This window comes from Gavialis gangeticus, unplaced genomic scaffold (genome assembly GCF_001723915.1).
Source record: "Gavialis gangeticus isolate Ggan-Ray unplaced genomic scaffold, GavGan_comp1, whole genome shotgun sequence".
Lineage (NCBI taxonomy): Eukaryota > Metazoa > Chordata > Crocodylia > Gavialidae > Gavialis > Gavialis gangeticus.
This window is the reverse complement of record NW_017729026.1, coordinates 17,295,849-17,308,624: the sequence shown is the minus strand read 5'-3', so window position 1 is coordinate 17,308,624 and position 12,776 is coordinate 17,295,849. Positions and strand designations below refer to the sequence as shown.

At 46.2% G+C, this 12,776-nt stretch overlaps 1 protein-coding gene across 4 annotated transcripts in view; it reads right to left on the bottom strand.

Annotated features, from left to right (window-relative positions):
- The window catches only part of FAM184A (family with sequence similarity 184 member A), a 265,054-nt gene that overhangs the window by 3,215 nt on the left and 249,063 nt on the right, over positions 1 to 12,776 (bottom strand). For 3 of the 4 annotated variants that reach the window (XR_002097914.1, XM_019520034.1, XM_019520035.1), the window contains one exon: positions 1,116 to 1,315. The exons of the other annotated variant lie outside the window; for it this stretch is intronic. Coding sequence is in view for 2 of the 3 variants with exons in the window: in XM_019520034.1 (XP_019375579.1) it covers positions 1,116 to 1,315 (200 nt within the window). In the remaining variant the exon portion in view is untranslated. The remainder of the gene's footprint in view (positions 1 to 1,115; positions 1,316 to 12,776) is intronic. 4 annotated transcript variants of the gene reach the window in all.

Genomic DNA, 12,776 nt, shown 5'->3' with positions numbered 1-12,776 from the left:
CCCCCCCCCCCCTGCTGGCTGCTGCTGCTTTTCCTGGGGGGGGGGGAGCGGGGGCGGGGGAAGTTTTGGAGCTGCTCCTTCCTGCTACACTTGGGCTGTGCCAAGGCTAGACTTTGAAGTTTCCCCACCCTTGGACAACAAGGAAAGCAGCAGTTGTGAAATGAGGAAGGGCAGGGTTGGGGGCATGCCTCTGAGCACAGGAAGGAAGGAGGGATTTTTAGCTGTTTTCGGGGTCCTTAAAAGTCCCTAGAAGCTCCCATGAGGTCTCTGCACTCTGGTCGGTTCGGCAGGGGTGGGAAGTGCACCAACCTCTGCAGCATGGCTCCCTGTTCCCACACCCCCGCTTTACCAAACCCTGGATCCACCCTCGGGTGGGAGGATAAGCAACTGCCTGTGGAACTGGTATTTGTGACACGTTGATTTCCCTATAATGTGTTATAGGCATAAGTCAGAAATACCAAATATAGAGGCACAGTACACCACTTCTGCAGTATAGTCAGTCTCCAAGTACCTAAGGCTTAAATATTGAAATCTTCCCACTTAATAGTATATTTCACTCTGCCCTCTCCTCTGCAAGAACGAATTCTGGAAATGTTAATGATGATCTTTATTACTGGAAGCACAGCATTAAGCACTAAAGCATGCATATATATTATATTATATTTATGAAACAATTTGACATAGGTGAGGAAAAGGGAAAACAAAACAAAACATTCAGGTAACACAGAAAAGTTTTGTTATATTAAAACCAGTATCACAGGATACTGAATAAAAAACTTATGTTAAAATCAATTTCTAAAGGATAACCAGTAAATAACACAAACATTTAAAACAATTGTTCAGATATGTAAACAATTGGAAGCACATGAATAATATTAAGAAATCTTAGAAGTTTAGGGTTCAAGGCTTATAAAAGGGTGGGAAAATATTTCACATTTCTACACTCTACAATAAAAAGGAATACTGTAAAGAGGTTACAAATATAGTGTAAAAATTTTAAATTCCATAGTAGTATTTGTACTCCTGAGCGGTTCATGTGACAAGTGGGGTTCAGCTAAATAGGAATACAAAATTTCTCCAAGTTAAGGAAAAAAGATTGGTGAGGCAGTGCTCACCTCAAAAACGTCTTGGGCTCTTTGGGTGGTATTGGCTGTGGAAGTGGTTTGCTGCTGTTGAACTCAATATCGTGGATGGGTGAATTAGGAATGGGGTCCAGGCGGTTAGGATGTCCATTGCCCACTCCGCTAGATTCCAGAGCACTTAGATTGGGAACACTCACAAACCTGTTTGTTGACTTATCATTCTTCTTCTTTTGCTGCATTAAAAATAACAAATGTAAGCAGGCTCCTTGCACCAGAACAGAGGAGGAGATTGGAAGATTAGATAGATTTCCATTTTGTTATGGCTTCAGAGTAGGGAGCAGGTTTGGAAAGGAAGTGGAGTAATTTCTATAATTACACATTTACTGTATCCTTTGAATAGACCCCTAAAGCATAAATTCTCAGAAAAAAATAAAATACCTCAGCAAATCTGAAAAACTGTTTAGGCCTAGCTTGGCAATAAATTACTCTGAAAGATACTGGCAATATTACTCTGAAAGATATACAACAGAATGTGGTATTGAAGTGATAGAAGGGAGGTAGCTAGTTCTCTACAAAATTATATTTCAGTCTGTTAAACCTTTCATTTTCACTTAAATCTCTGTTCTCTGGAGAAAAAAGCCCAGCATTCCATCTCTAAGAAACAAAATACCCACTAGATGGCAGAACTGAACCTAATATTTCAGTTTGAAGCACCAGTAACTTACTGCCATGTAAAAATGAATGATTATTTATGAATTATTTTCCATGGCAAGAGTTGCTTTATGTCCCTCTCTCTCATATTTTTACAACTTACAAACTTAAAGACAATTCATGTATGAAAAGTTACTATCTAAAAATGGTCTGTTGAGGGAATTTCATATTTAATCTTTTTCAATAACTTCCGGCTCAAGTTCTTTTTGTTTACAAGGTTTTATTAAAAAATATGCTTCACTTGATTTCAAAGTGAAGCTGAAGTCATTTCTTCTCATGAACTGTGTGTCATACATATTTAGCGATCATAAATAACAAACACATGACCTGACCTCAAGGAGTAAGGGAAAAACAAAACAAAACAAAGCAATTTGTTCTTATTTGTAAACCATACATCTTTGTCATGTCATTTTTACAGATTTTTCTGTGTAGAACTGCATTTGACAGAATAGAACTGATGAGTTCATGTCATGCATGAACAAGAGATATTGAATGAGTGCTATTTTAGCCCCCTGGGGTGTTTGTATATGTTATCAGGTTTCTCTAAAGATATTCCCTAGGTTTATTTTATTCTCGCAACGCACCATGATGAATGACGTTACATTTACATTATGTAATGCATTTAAGACTCATAATGGGTTACTATGCTATTACTAGTAAAAGACGCTAGGGGGCACCTCATAACAATTTTGTCCTCTTGACCTCTTAATACTAAATTACATCAGGGGGCAGTTTAAGAATGTATATGGTCAATGTATATGGTCACTGGTTTATTTTTTTGTGTGGCTTTTGGTTACACTTCTCCCCAAAATTTCTTCTGTTAACCCAGCTATTTGTTGTTCGGTGCTCTTTCCTAGTGATTTCCCTGACAAACCTCCATGGTTTTCCCTTCCCATCACTGAGCAGACTCTTGAGGTTTCCAGTGGAGCCCCTAATTCGAAGACCGAAATGGTGAACCAGTTTTCTATGCTTGCAGCCATCACCCTGGCAGCCGGCTGCATGTTAGGGGGACCTCAGACCAGGGTCAGGCACAAACATGGGGTGCTGTTTTGGGGAAATGTGAAAGGCTGCCTTGGCCAGCCCTCACCTCCAGCCTTGAGTGGAGCCCAGGTGGCCAGACTAAGTCATATGGGGGGGTGGACTTGGGATGAGACACGTTTGTTTTTTTTCAGTTTGGAGTTTCATAAACAGTCTCTCCTGCAGGGACCACTAATCAACCACTAATCAACCGTTCACCCAGCTATTCATTGTCTGGTGCTCTCTCCTGGTGCTCTCCCTGACAAACCTGCATGGTATATACTTTTCCCCCTCCCACCACTGAGGGGACCCCTGGGGTTTCCAGAGCCCCTAATTCGAAGCCCAAAAGGATAAACTGTCTTTGTATGCTTGCAGCCATCTCCCTGGCAGCCAGCTGCATGTTAGGGAGAACTCAGACCGGGGCAGGCACAAATGTGGGGTGCTGTTTTGGGGAAACATGAAAGGCTGCCTATTTGCATGGTTAATTTCGGGGAACACCAGTAAGGGGTTTTTCCTTTTACTAAACCTGTTTTTCCATGCGGCCTCAGTCATCATTTAAAAAAACAACTTCAAGTGTGTTTGCAATTCTGTCTCAGGCCACACAATTGGAGACAATACTAATACAGCTTATCTCTTCTTCAGCAGCCACTGATGGCCAGATTACCCATACCTCCCTTCCCCTCCCCCAGTGTATCCTATTTGCATGTCAATTTTGGTTTCCTGCATCTCCGGTTACTACGATCCAGGTGTGCCTAGCGTTTGTAGGAGCACCTCACATTACAATATTGACCCCCTTTTTTATATTTCTTTCTTTATATTTTACACCCTTGAGCTTTCACATTTTGGCTGCCTAGAGAGACCGTCCAGACCTATTTTTTTTTTCTCAGTGCCCGCAGTCATCTCCCCACTCCCTTCTTCTGCTCCGTGGTTTTCTGTTAAGAGTCCTTCCTTCTTCAGGTGCCTGCCTGACTCACCACTTAAAACCAACAAACCCAACACCCATCCCCCATGTCCCGTAACCACAGCACCCCCTCCCTCCTGCAGGGAGGATGTCCTCTTCCCTTCCTATGCCTCCCCCGCCCCCATGAAACTAGTCTTGCGTCAACCCCCAGAGCCCATTAACAACAAAGGTATCCAAAACATTTTCTCAGAAAGACTTTATTCAATTACAAACTAATATGAAATATGAAATGAAATAAAAAAAATCCAATTAGACATTCACATTCCCCTGCCTTAGCAGTCATAATGTGTGCTGCCAGGCAATTTCTGATTGTGGCAAGGCACTGTTTGTGCCTGCCACTTTAAGGGCCTGAACCCAGTAGCCAGCAGGTGCCTGATTAGGGCAGCCATTTTGGATTCAGAGCTGCCCATATAAACAGGGCATTTTGCTGCAGGAAGGGTAGGTAGCAAAATCACCTGGCTGCAAGGTTGCTGGAACATCCTGCAGGTAAGGGAAGAGCTGTAGGGTATGGATTGGAGGCTCCTGGTCTTGGGCATGACCTAAAACTGCACCCTGCAGGGAGTGGGTGGTCTGGTGAGGCTCTCAGTGGTGCAGGAGCTCTCAGGAAATGCCAGGCTAGTTACCATCCCGGTGAAAGGTGGGTCAGGGTGCCTTAACCCCAGCTCCCACCTTTGGGTGGGTCAGATGACAACAGAGGTACAGGGGGCTAGGCACGGCTATGGCCACCTGAGCCCACCCAAGGAGGAAAGCCCCGAGTAGAGGGGGCATGTGCTTAGACCTGGTTGGGTAATTGGCTGGTCACTACCCCAGTGAGGGTTGCAGAAGAGGCCCAACAGATGGTACGTCTGCCACCCAAGGAATGGACTAGCTAATCCTGACAAAAGCGTGCCCTTTCCAAGAAGGAACAAGGTGGCATAAGCTGTCAACGTGAGAAAGAGACCCTGTGAGAGAGGGTGGAGTTAGTGAGGCCTGAGTGAGAGGCAGGTGGTATGACTCTGTGTGTGACTGAGGCCTGGTGGCATAGCCTAAGCATGCTCCAGCTGTAGGCTAGGGGCACAGTAACATCTGGATGCCATCTGTGAGGCTTGGCCTGTGATGTAGGGGAGGTACAGAGCTGTGGACACCCCCAAATATCAGGGTATAGTAATGGGCAGCCTCCCACTTTATTTATCAAATTATTATTCTAACAAGGTGTGGCAGGTGAGACAGGTGGGCAACATGCCCAAAGGCAGGTGGGGGGCTAGCTATGGCTAGTGGGGATACCCACCTTGCCACACTGATCACAGTTTCTCTTCCACTGTTTGCCTGAATGTCTAACCTCCCCTCCCCCTTGCCTTGCTGATCTCTGTGTACATCTTGCAGCTTCTCTTGCTTCCCTTAAGTCTTGGGCTCAAGACTCACTGAAAACCTCCCCCCTTGACTCACAGATAGTATGTAGCACACAGGCTGCCACTATGAAACAGGTGATGTTCTCCGGGTCTGCCTCCAGCCTGTAGTTGAGTGACCTCCAATGGGCTTCCAAGCACCCAAAGGCACATCCTACACTCATGCAGCATTTGCTTAGTTGGTAGTTGAATGTCTGTTTCTGTGGGTCAGTCACTTGCCCCCCATAGGGCTTCATAAGCCAGGGCAGGAGTGGGTAAGCCACATCCTCAATTATGAGGGGTGGCACTGAAACACTCCACATGACAACCTCCTCCATTCCTGGGGCATATCAACCCTTCTCCATCATCCCAGGCAGCAGTCAATTTTGAAAGACACATGCATCATGGGTGCTTTCTGCCCATCCTGTGTAAATGTTTATAAATCTTCCTTGGTGATCCACTACAGCTTGGAGAATGACTGAAGGAAATCCTTTCCTGTTGATGAATGATTAGTTGTTCTGGGATGGTTTTAGGCTGGGAATGTGCATGCTGTCCAGTGCTCTCACATAGTTCAGGAAGCCCATCACCTTGAATCCTTCTACCACCTCCCTGGGGTTACTCAGGCAGATGAACTTGTTTTCTGCCAGTTCCTGAAGCAGCTGGCAGACTATTTGGTGAGGTGCAGAGAGCCTCCCTGCTGAACTGATTTGCCATGTGGTACAGGCTTGTTGGAGTGGCCAATTTCATCATGGCCATGGCAACACACTTTTCTGGGGTGATGGGCTTCCATATGACAGTTGCCTAGTGCTCAATGTGCAGTGACAGAACACTAACAATGTGGAAGGTGTCCCTACTCATTCTTAATGTCTCTAGCCACTGATCATCATTTCAGGTAGACATAACAATGCGTTTCCACCAGTCTGAGCTGCTTTTGTGTGCTCATATCTGGTGATCCTTGCCCTTAAGGTATGGCCAGCAAGCCACTATAGTCTTATGAACTGGGACAGGGGGCAAACTCCAAGGCCCGGTCACAGTACCAGCCTACCTTCCTGTCTTGGGCAGGATGCCCAGTCTCATCTGCCACACCTTTGCTGTTACAAAAATGGTTGTAATAAGTGGGAGGCTGCCCATTTAAGTACCCCAATGTCAAGGGGCTTGCACACAACTCCACCCTTTCCTTATTATCGTGTCCCATGCCTTGCAGATGTCACCCTTGTGTTGTGCTATACTTTAGATTAACGCCAGGCCAAACTCAGTACACTGTTAGGCCTCACTCATACTGACCTGTTCAGGGCCTCACACATTCTGCCCCCCTCTCACTGAGGCCTCTACCACTCTGCCCTCTCTCACCAGGACCCTTACACACTTGGCCCTCACTGGGTCACATCCACCCCGCCCTGCTCCCTTGAGTGACCATGTAGGCCATCAGGCTTATCTCTTCACCCCTTGGCCAAACAGCACGCAGCCTTCTGGGCCTCTCTCATGACCCTCATCTTAATGGTGACTGGGCAATTCACCAAACACTGGGTTGATTCTGCTCCTAACCCATCACCAGGTAACTCAACCCACAGGTTCCCTAATTGGGGCCAGTTATTCTCTCTTGTGGCTCCCTCTGAGCCAGCTCACTCAGCCTCAGCCCCACTTGCTGCCTCAGGTGTCCGAGGACTTACCTGGGCTTCACTGCCCCCTTCCTGGGCCTCAACACAGTTGCACCCTTTTCTGGGACCTCAACACATCTGCCCCTGTGCTGGGGCTCTGGGGTCTTACACCCCCATGGACTCAGGTGCTACTCCTATGGGCATGCCTGGCCCCACTCCCCTCTGATGTTAATAACACACAAAATGGTGCAGGATGGGGCTTTAATGTGTCCCTCCTTGACCGGGGAGGTAACTGGCCTGGCATTTCTGGGGGACTGTTCTGCCATGGCCAGTCCTACTAGGCTGCCCTTCCCTGGCAGGGTGCAGTTTTCAGTCATACCCAGGACCAGGAGCCTCCTGTCATCCCCAATAGCTCCTGCCCTTACCTCCAGGATGTTCCTGGGAAACTAAGCTGTATGGTGTTGCTCTTTCAGCTGGTTGCAGCAAACTGCTCTCAGCCCTGACAGCCTGGGCCTTAAAATGGCTGCCTCATCAGGGCTGGCCTGCACCTCTTGGGTACCTGCTCTCTGCCTTAAAGTGGCAGACACTAGGGGAGGCTCTCCCTGCAGTTCACCAAGCAGGCTCTTCTGTAGCTTGCAACAGCTTGCTAAGTAGTGGGCACCCGACAGTGCTCCAGCACACACCTTCCCTCTTAAAATGGCAACTCTAGGGGGTGTCTCCTGGCTTCCCTCCTTGCAGGCTCCTTTCTAGCCTGCTGCAGCCCGTTAAGTGGCAAGTACCCCAACTGTGCTCCACTACATGCACACACAATTTATCTTTTTCAAATGCATCAGCACCTTGTACAGTTCAATCAAGAACCTGTGCTTGGAGGCTGACATCCAAATGTGCCTTTGCAAGAGTTTGAACCGACACTCCATAAGCCCAGTTCCATACATTTTATAATTTCCTCTTCTATAACAAGACTTCTGTGATGGCTCTTCTATGGTCATCAAGATTAATCTCTTCATTCTGCTAAGTCCATTAGGAATTGAGCAAGCCATGGTCTTAGCAAGCAATTCTGCCTCTAACCATGCCCTGGTCCCCAAAGCATGCAACACTGGTCAATTTGCATGAAAACACTTTTACCATTTACATGTCAATAGCTATCTAAACCAGGTCATGTTGCAATGATCCCCTGCCTCTTTCCTGCTTTGGTTGAACATATCTGACATGCTTTCAACTCAAAATTACTTCAGCTATCCTTTCCAGCACCCCCTTTTCCTGCTACCAAATCCCCATTCCTTCATTACTTTCCAGTATTTCACCTGATCTGTGCCACACACAACACCCGCCCCCAAGAAAAAACAAAACCAAAAACCAAAAACAGTAGGCTTGTCTGCCAGTACTGAAAAGTGACTGTCTGCCTATATACTCATGATGAAACAAAACCTCCCCACCCTTGGACACTAGATGGAGTTCAGTCCTACAATTAACAATTGCCTGACTGGACAATGAAGGACATTTAATATTTCACTTGGGTCACACCACTGGTCACCCAGACAGGTTGCCCATAGCTAGGATGGGTCCCCTTGACACTAAGCATAGTAGCAGACCATGGCACTGTCTCCTCATCTCTCCATGCACAAACAGGTTGACTCAGGACTGACCCCACTCCCCCTGACTATTCGGTCCCACAGACACAGATACTTTTTGCCCCACAGGCTGCTCTTGACAGTCTGCACGTGGTTTTGGTGGGAACCCACCTTCCCTGGGCTTCTCCCCTGGCTGCACCCTGCCTTTCTACACCCCGGACTCCTGAGAGTGTGTAGTACCCAGTGACGCACAATCTGTAACAGTCTGCAAATTCAGGGGTGCCTGGGGTCCCCTGCAAGCTCCAGGTGCGGGCTGGCCAAGCCAGCCTTTCATGGTTCATCAAAGCAACACCCCACCTTTGTCACCCTGGTCCCCAAGGTGCCTCTACACTTACCCCATTTTTCTTTGGACAGGTTGATCACTCCAAGCATGTCAAGTCACTTTGCACAGCAGCCAACAATTTCTGTTGATCTTCTAATATGGGCTAACCCTGAGCACGCCAATAGTTCCCCAACTCATTGATGGCACATGTGGGCACCCCAAGGGGTGCAGATTGCCAAGGCTGACCAGCAGAACATTCCCAGCTAACCACTGCCAAGCAAGGTCTTTGAAGGGAAGTGAAGCTGCCCATTGCAGCACTGGCCCTGCAGCCTTTGCCACTCATCATCACCACACACCCAGCACAACAAGCTTGACAAAGCTGGTTCACCCCAAGGGGCTTCACTCCTTGTAGTTCAGCATTTTGGGGTGCTAATTCTTCTTTCCACCTTGCAATGAGAAAACAAGTCTATATACTCAGAGCAAGCATACAGTAGTGCACCAAAATCAGCACCTGTGTTTGGCGCCAAATTTTGCTACTTCTCCGTGCAAAATGTACTGCTTTGCTGGGGGTGACCTTTCCAAGGAGAGGTCACTCAGAACTCTATAGATTGATGCCCCAGCATACTTGGGGGTAAGCCTGCAGAGCAGAGATGGCTAAGGAATGTCAGAAGGCCAAGCGAATAGCAGCAAAGAAGACTAGAATAGCATGGAGCATCCAGGAAGTTAAATGCCTTGCACATGTCCTGGCGCAACCAGAGGTGCTTGCCAATTCATGATCAGCCTGAAAGTGAACTAGCGCATATACTGTGACACATCCAGCAGAATGGCAGACCATGGCCACAAGAAAACATCTGAGCAGTGCCATGTCAAGGTGAAGTTGCTTTATGCCAGATTCCATGGGGATGTCACCAGGGCACAGCTCATGGGCACAGCAGTCAAGCACATAGTTAATTATCAATACATGCATCAACTTATGGATGTGTTGAAATGACGGACATCCACAACCACTAGCACCAGGACTTCACTGCTCCACTGGGCAGTTCCACTAGTGTCAGCAGCTCTCCCACCATACTGGCCAGAAGCAACGCTGTCAGCGACTTGAGTTTGGAGCGCAGTGGTGCTTACAGTCCTGTGGGCTCTGAGCACCAGGAGGAGAGGCCTGGGACCTCTACCTCCACACAAGGTATGTTGCTTAGCTGCCATATTTACACTCATGACTTTGGAGGGTCTTGTGTAGGGTGAGATGGGTGGGCAGGGGTACCAGTGTGATTTGGGCAGGGTGTTAAAATGCCGCTGGTCAGGTCATATCTCAAAATGCAGAGCATGCTACTAGGTCCTATTAATCTCCTCTATTTGAGGTTCCACTCTCTCCTGGTTTTGAGGTGGCACTCTGATAACCTCGAGGTATGCAGACACTTGCATGCAGCTTTGGCAGTGGTGCGAGAGCTATGTTGCAGCAAAAGTTCTACTTTTCAAACAATGATTATTGTTCAATCACATCTGTTTCATGTTCCAGTTCTGATTGCTACCCCTCCGCCGAGAACAATTAGGAGGACCAACCGGGCTGCTGATGTGTGACTTGATTGGATCGTGAAGAGCCTGAACAAATGTACAGAATGGATCAAGGAAATCATCCAGCAAGTTTGCTGGTCTGTGGGAAGTGTCACTGGGTTGCTTTGTGAGATTAAGCAAGAAGCTGAAAGAAGTAATACACAAAATCAACAGGCTCTACAGGTCCTGCCTGGCATGCTGATCACCATTCTGGTCCTGATGGTCATAGGAAAAGGGCCACTTTCCCACCCCTCATCTTCTCTTGCAAGCTCACCAACAAGGCTTTCATGCATCCAACCACTTCCAAGTGACATGTCTTAGTTGAGCTCTGATGAATGAGCAGATTGTTTCTGGTCCTCCTATTTGTAAAATATGATCGCAACATGCTCTAATGTTGATTAACAGCAATAGATTTCTTCTGGTCCTCCCATCGGTAAAGTCTGATCGCAATGTGCTCTAATGTTAATTAATAGCAATACGCTTGTTTAAAGCATTAATAATATGAATATGTCTCACAATTAAGTCATTAGTTAATAGCAATACATTATTGCTGGCTGCTCCTATAGGACATTTGGTCCTCATGGGGTTGGGGTGTGAGTGTGGGGATTGCCTAAGTGGGAGGGGGTTGTATATGTTTGCTTTGTGTTGTGCCTGCTGAGGGTCCTCCCAGATTTGGGTGTTTTGGTGCTGTAACATTGATTAATACCAATAGATTTGCTTAAAGTATTAATGACAAAAATATGACTTTTGAAGCTGCTGCCGCTATTCCTTTGTCTGTAGCATAAGTGGTGGTGGGGTGCTCTTTTTCCCAGGCCATGTGTTCATCCAATACACCCTGGTCTGCAATCACCTGCCCACTGTGCAGTCTGGGATGTTTTGCCATGTGAAGGTGACCCATTGTGGGTGTACTTTTTGGTTTCCTCACTGATGCATTGCTAATCAAACTCCAATTGAACATGAATCATAAATGATAATCAAAATAACTCAATGATAATCTACATCTAATGATAATCTGCCTCTAATTATAGTAATGCTTTTCTGGTCAGAACATGCAGTGCATAAGATGAATTTAGGCTTTCTGCATTGTCACAAATAACATTTAGTGAATTCTTCACAATACTGACTGAGTTGCCGTTCAGAAATGAAAAAGAAACCATTTTTTCTTGGTTACGTAATCTGCCTGTAATGATAATCTGCCTCTAATAATAACACTTTGGGGAAGAGTTCTGTTATATGCTGCCAGGCCTGCCTGTCTCCTCTGCTGCCCTGCCTTGGCTGAGCACCTTCCTTGTTAGGGTGCCTGCCCCAAACTATGGGGTACCCTGCCAGCTCGGTGTCTGTGTCCAGGGAGTGGGTGTCTGGGATGGAGACTGATTTGAAGGCAACCAATTCTGGTTGCACTTATTGGCTTCCTTCCCTAGGATTTGTAGGGAGCTACCAATTTTAAAATATGAATGAGCACCACTGTTCGGGTGCTCTAAGGTTGATTAATACCAATAGGCTTTGTTTAAAACATTAATAATACATTTCTGCCTGATAATCAAAATAGTACAATGGTAATCTGCCTCTAATGATAATCTCCCTCTAATAATAATAATATTAATGATGATCTAATGGTAATCTGCCTGTTATGATAATTTGCCTCTAATAATTGGGGAAGCATTCTGTAAAATACTTCCAGGCCTGCCTCTTTCCTGTGATTGGATTCCTTCCCTAGGATTTGTAGAGAGTTATCAATTTTAATACAGCACTGTTTGGGTGGGTGCTGTAATGTTGATTAATGTCAATAGTCTTGTGTAAAGCATTAATAATACAAAGATGTCTTTCCAAATTGCTTGCCCTTTTCCTTTGCCTGTAGCATAAGTGGGGGGAGAGTTGTATATGTTTGGGGCTCTGTGCCAAGCCTCCTGAAGCTTTTGCAAAACACTGTTTTTTCCCCCATTGCCCTGGCCTGCACTCATCTCTCCCCTGCACACACTGCCATGGAGGGTGATATGAAGGCAACTTGGGCTTACTCCCCTCTGATTTATAGGGAGTTCTCCCATGTTTGGGGCTTGAGGCTATGGCTGCTGAGGCTTTTTCCAGGCACTGTTGTTTGCCAACACTTCACCTGCCTTGCAAGCACCTCTACACTGTGCACTTTTTGGAAATTGTTGCCCTCGTACACCAAACTGTCTTCCATCAGCAGTCTTTCCTGGCATGGGTTGCACAATTTGGCCTGGGTGCAATAAAACGAACCTGGTATAATAAGCTGTGTTCAATAAGCTGAAGTAACTGTGTTGAAAATTATTTACATGGAAAATCCAGAAATATTTTTATTTTTATATAACTTCTGGTCAATAAATCATTAAAGATTAATAATGTAAACAACAAATCTCTCTCCTTTTCTTTGGTGTATACTTGTGCATTATCATCAATTGCAATTTATTTTTGAAACAGCAGGAAAAGAAGGTGCTTTAAGAAACCCAAGAAATCCCAAAGCGGCAACAGCATGGAAGAGGGGAGGAGGGGAAGGGGTAGAATTAGCCTCCTTGGGGCTCAGCCTCAGGGGCTCTTATGTCAATGCAGGAAATGACTGGGAGAACACGGGCCACGCTAA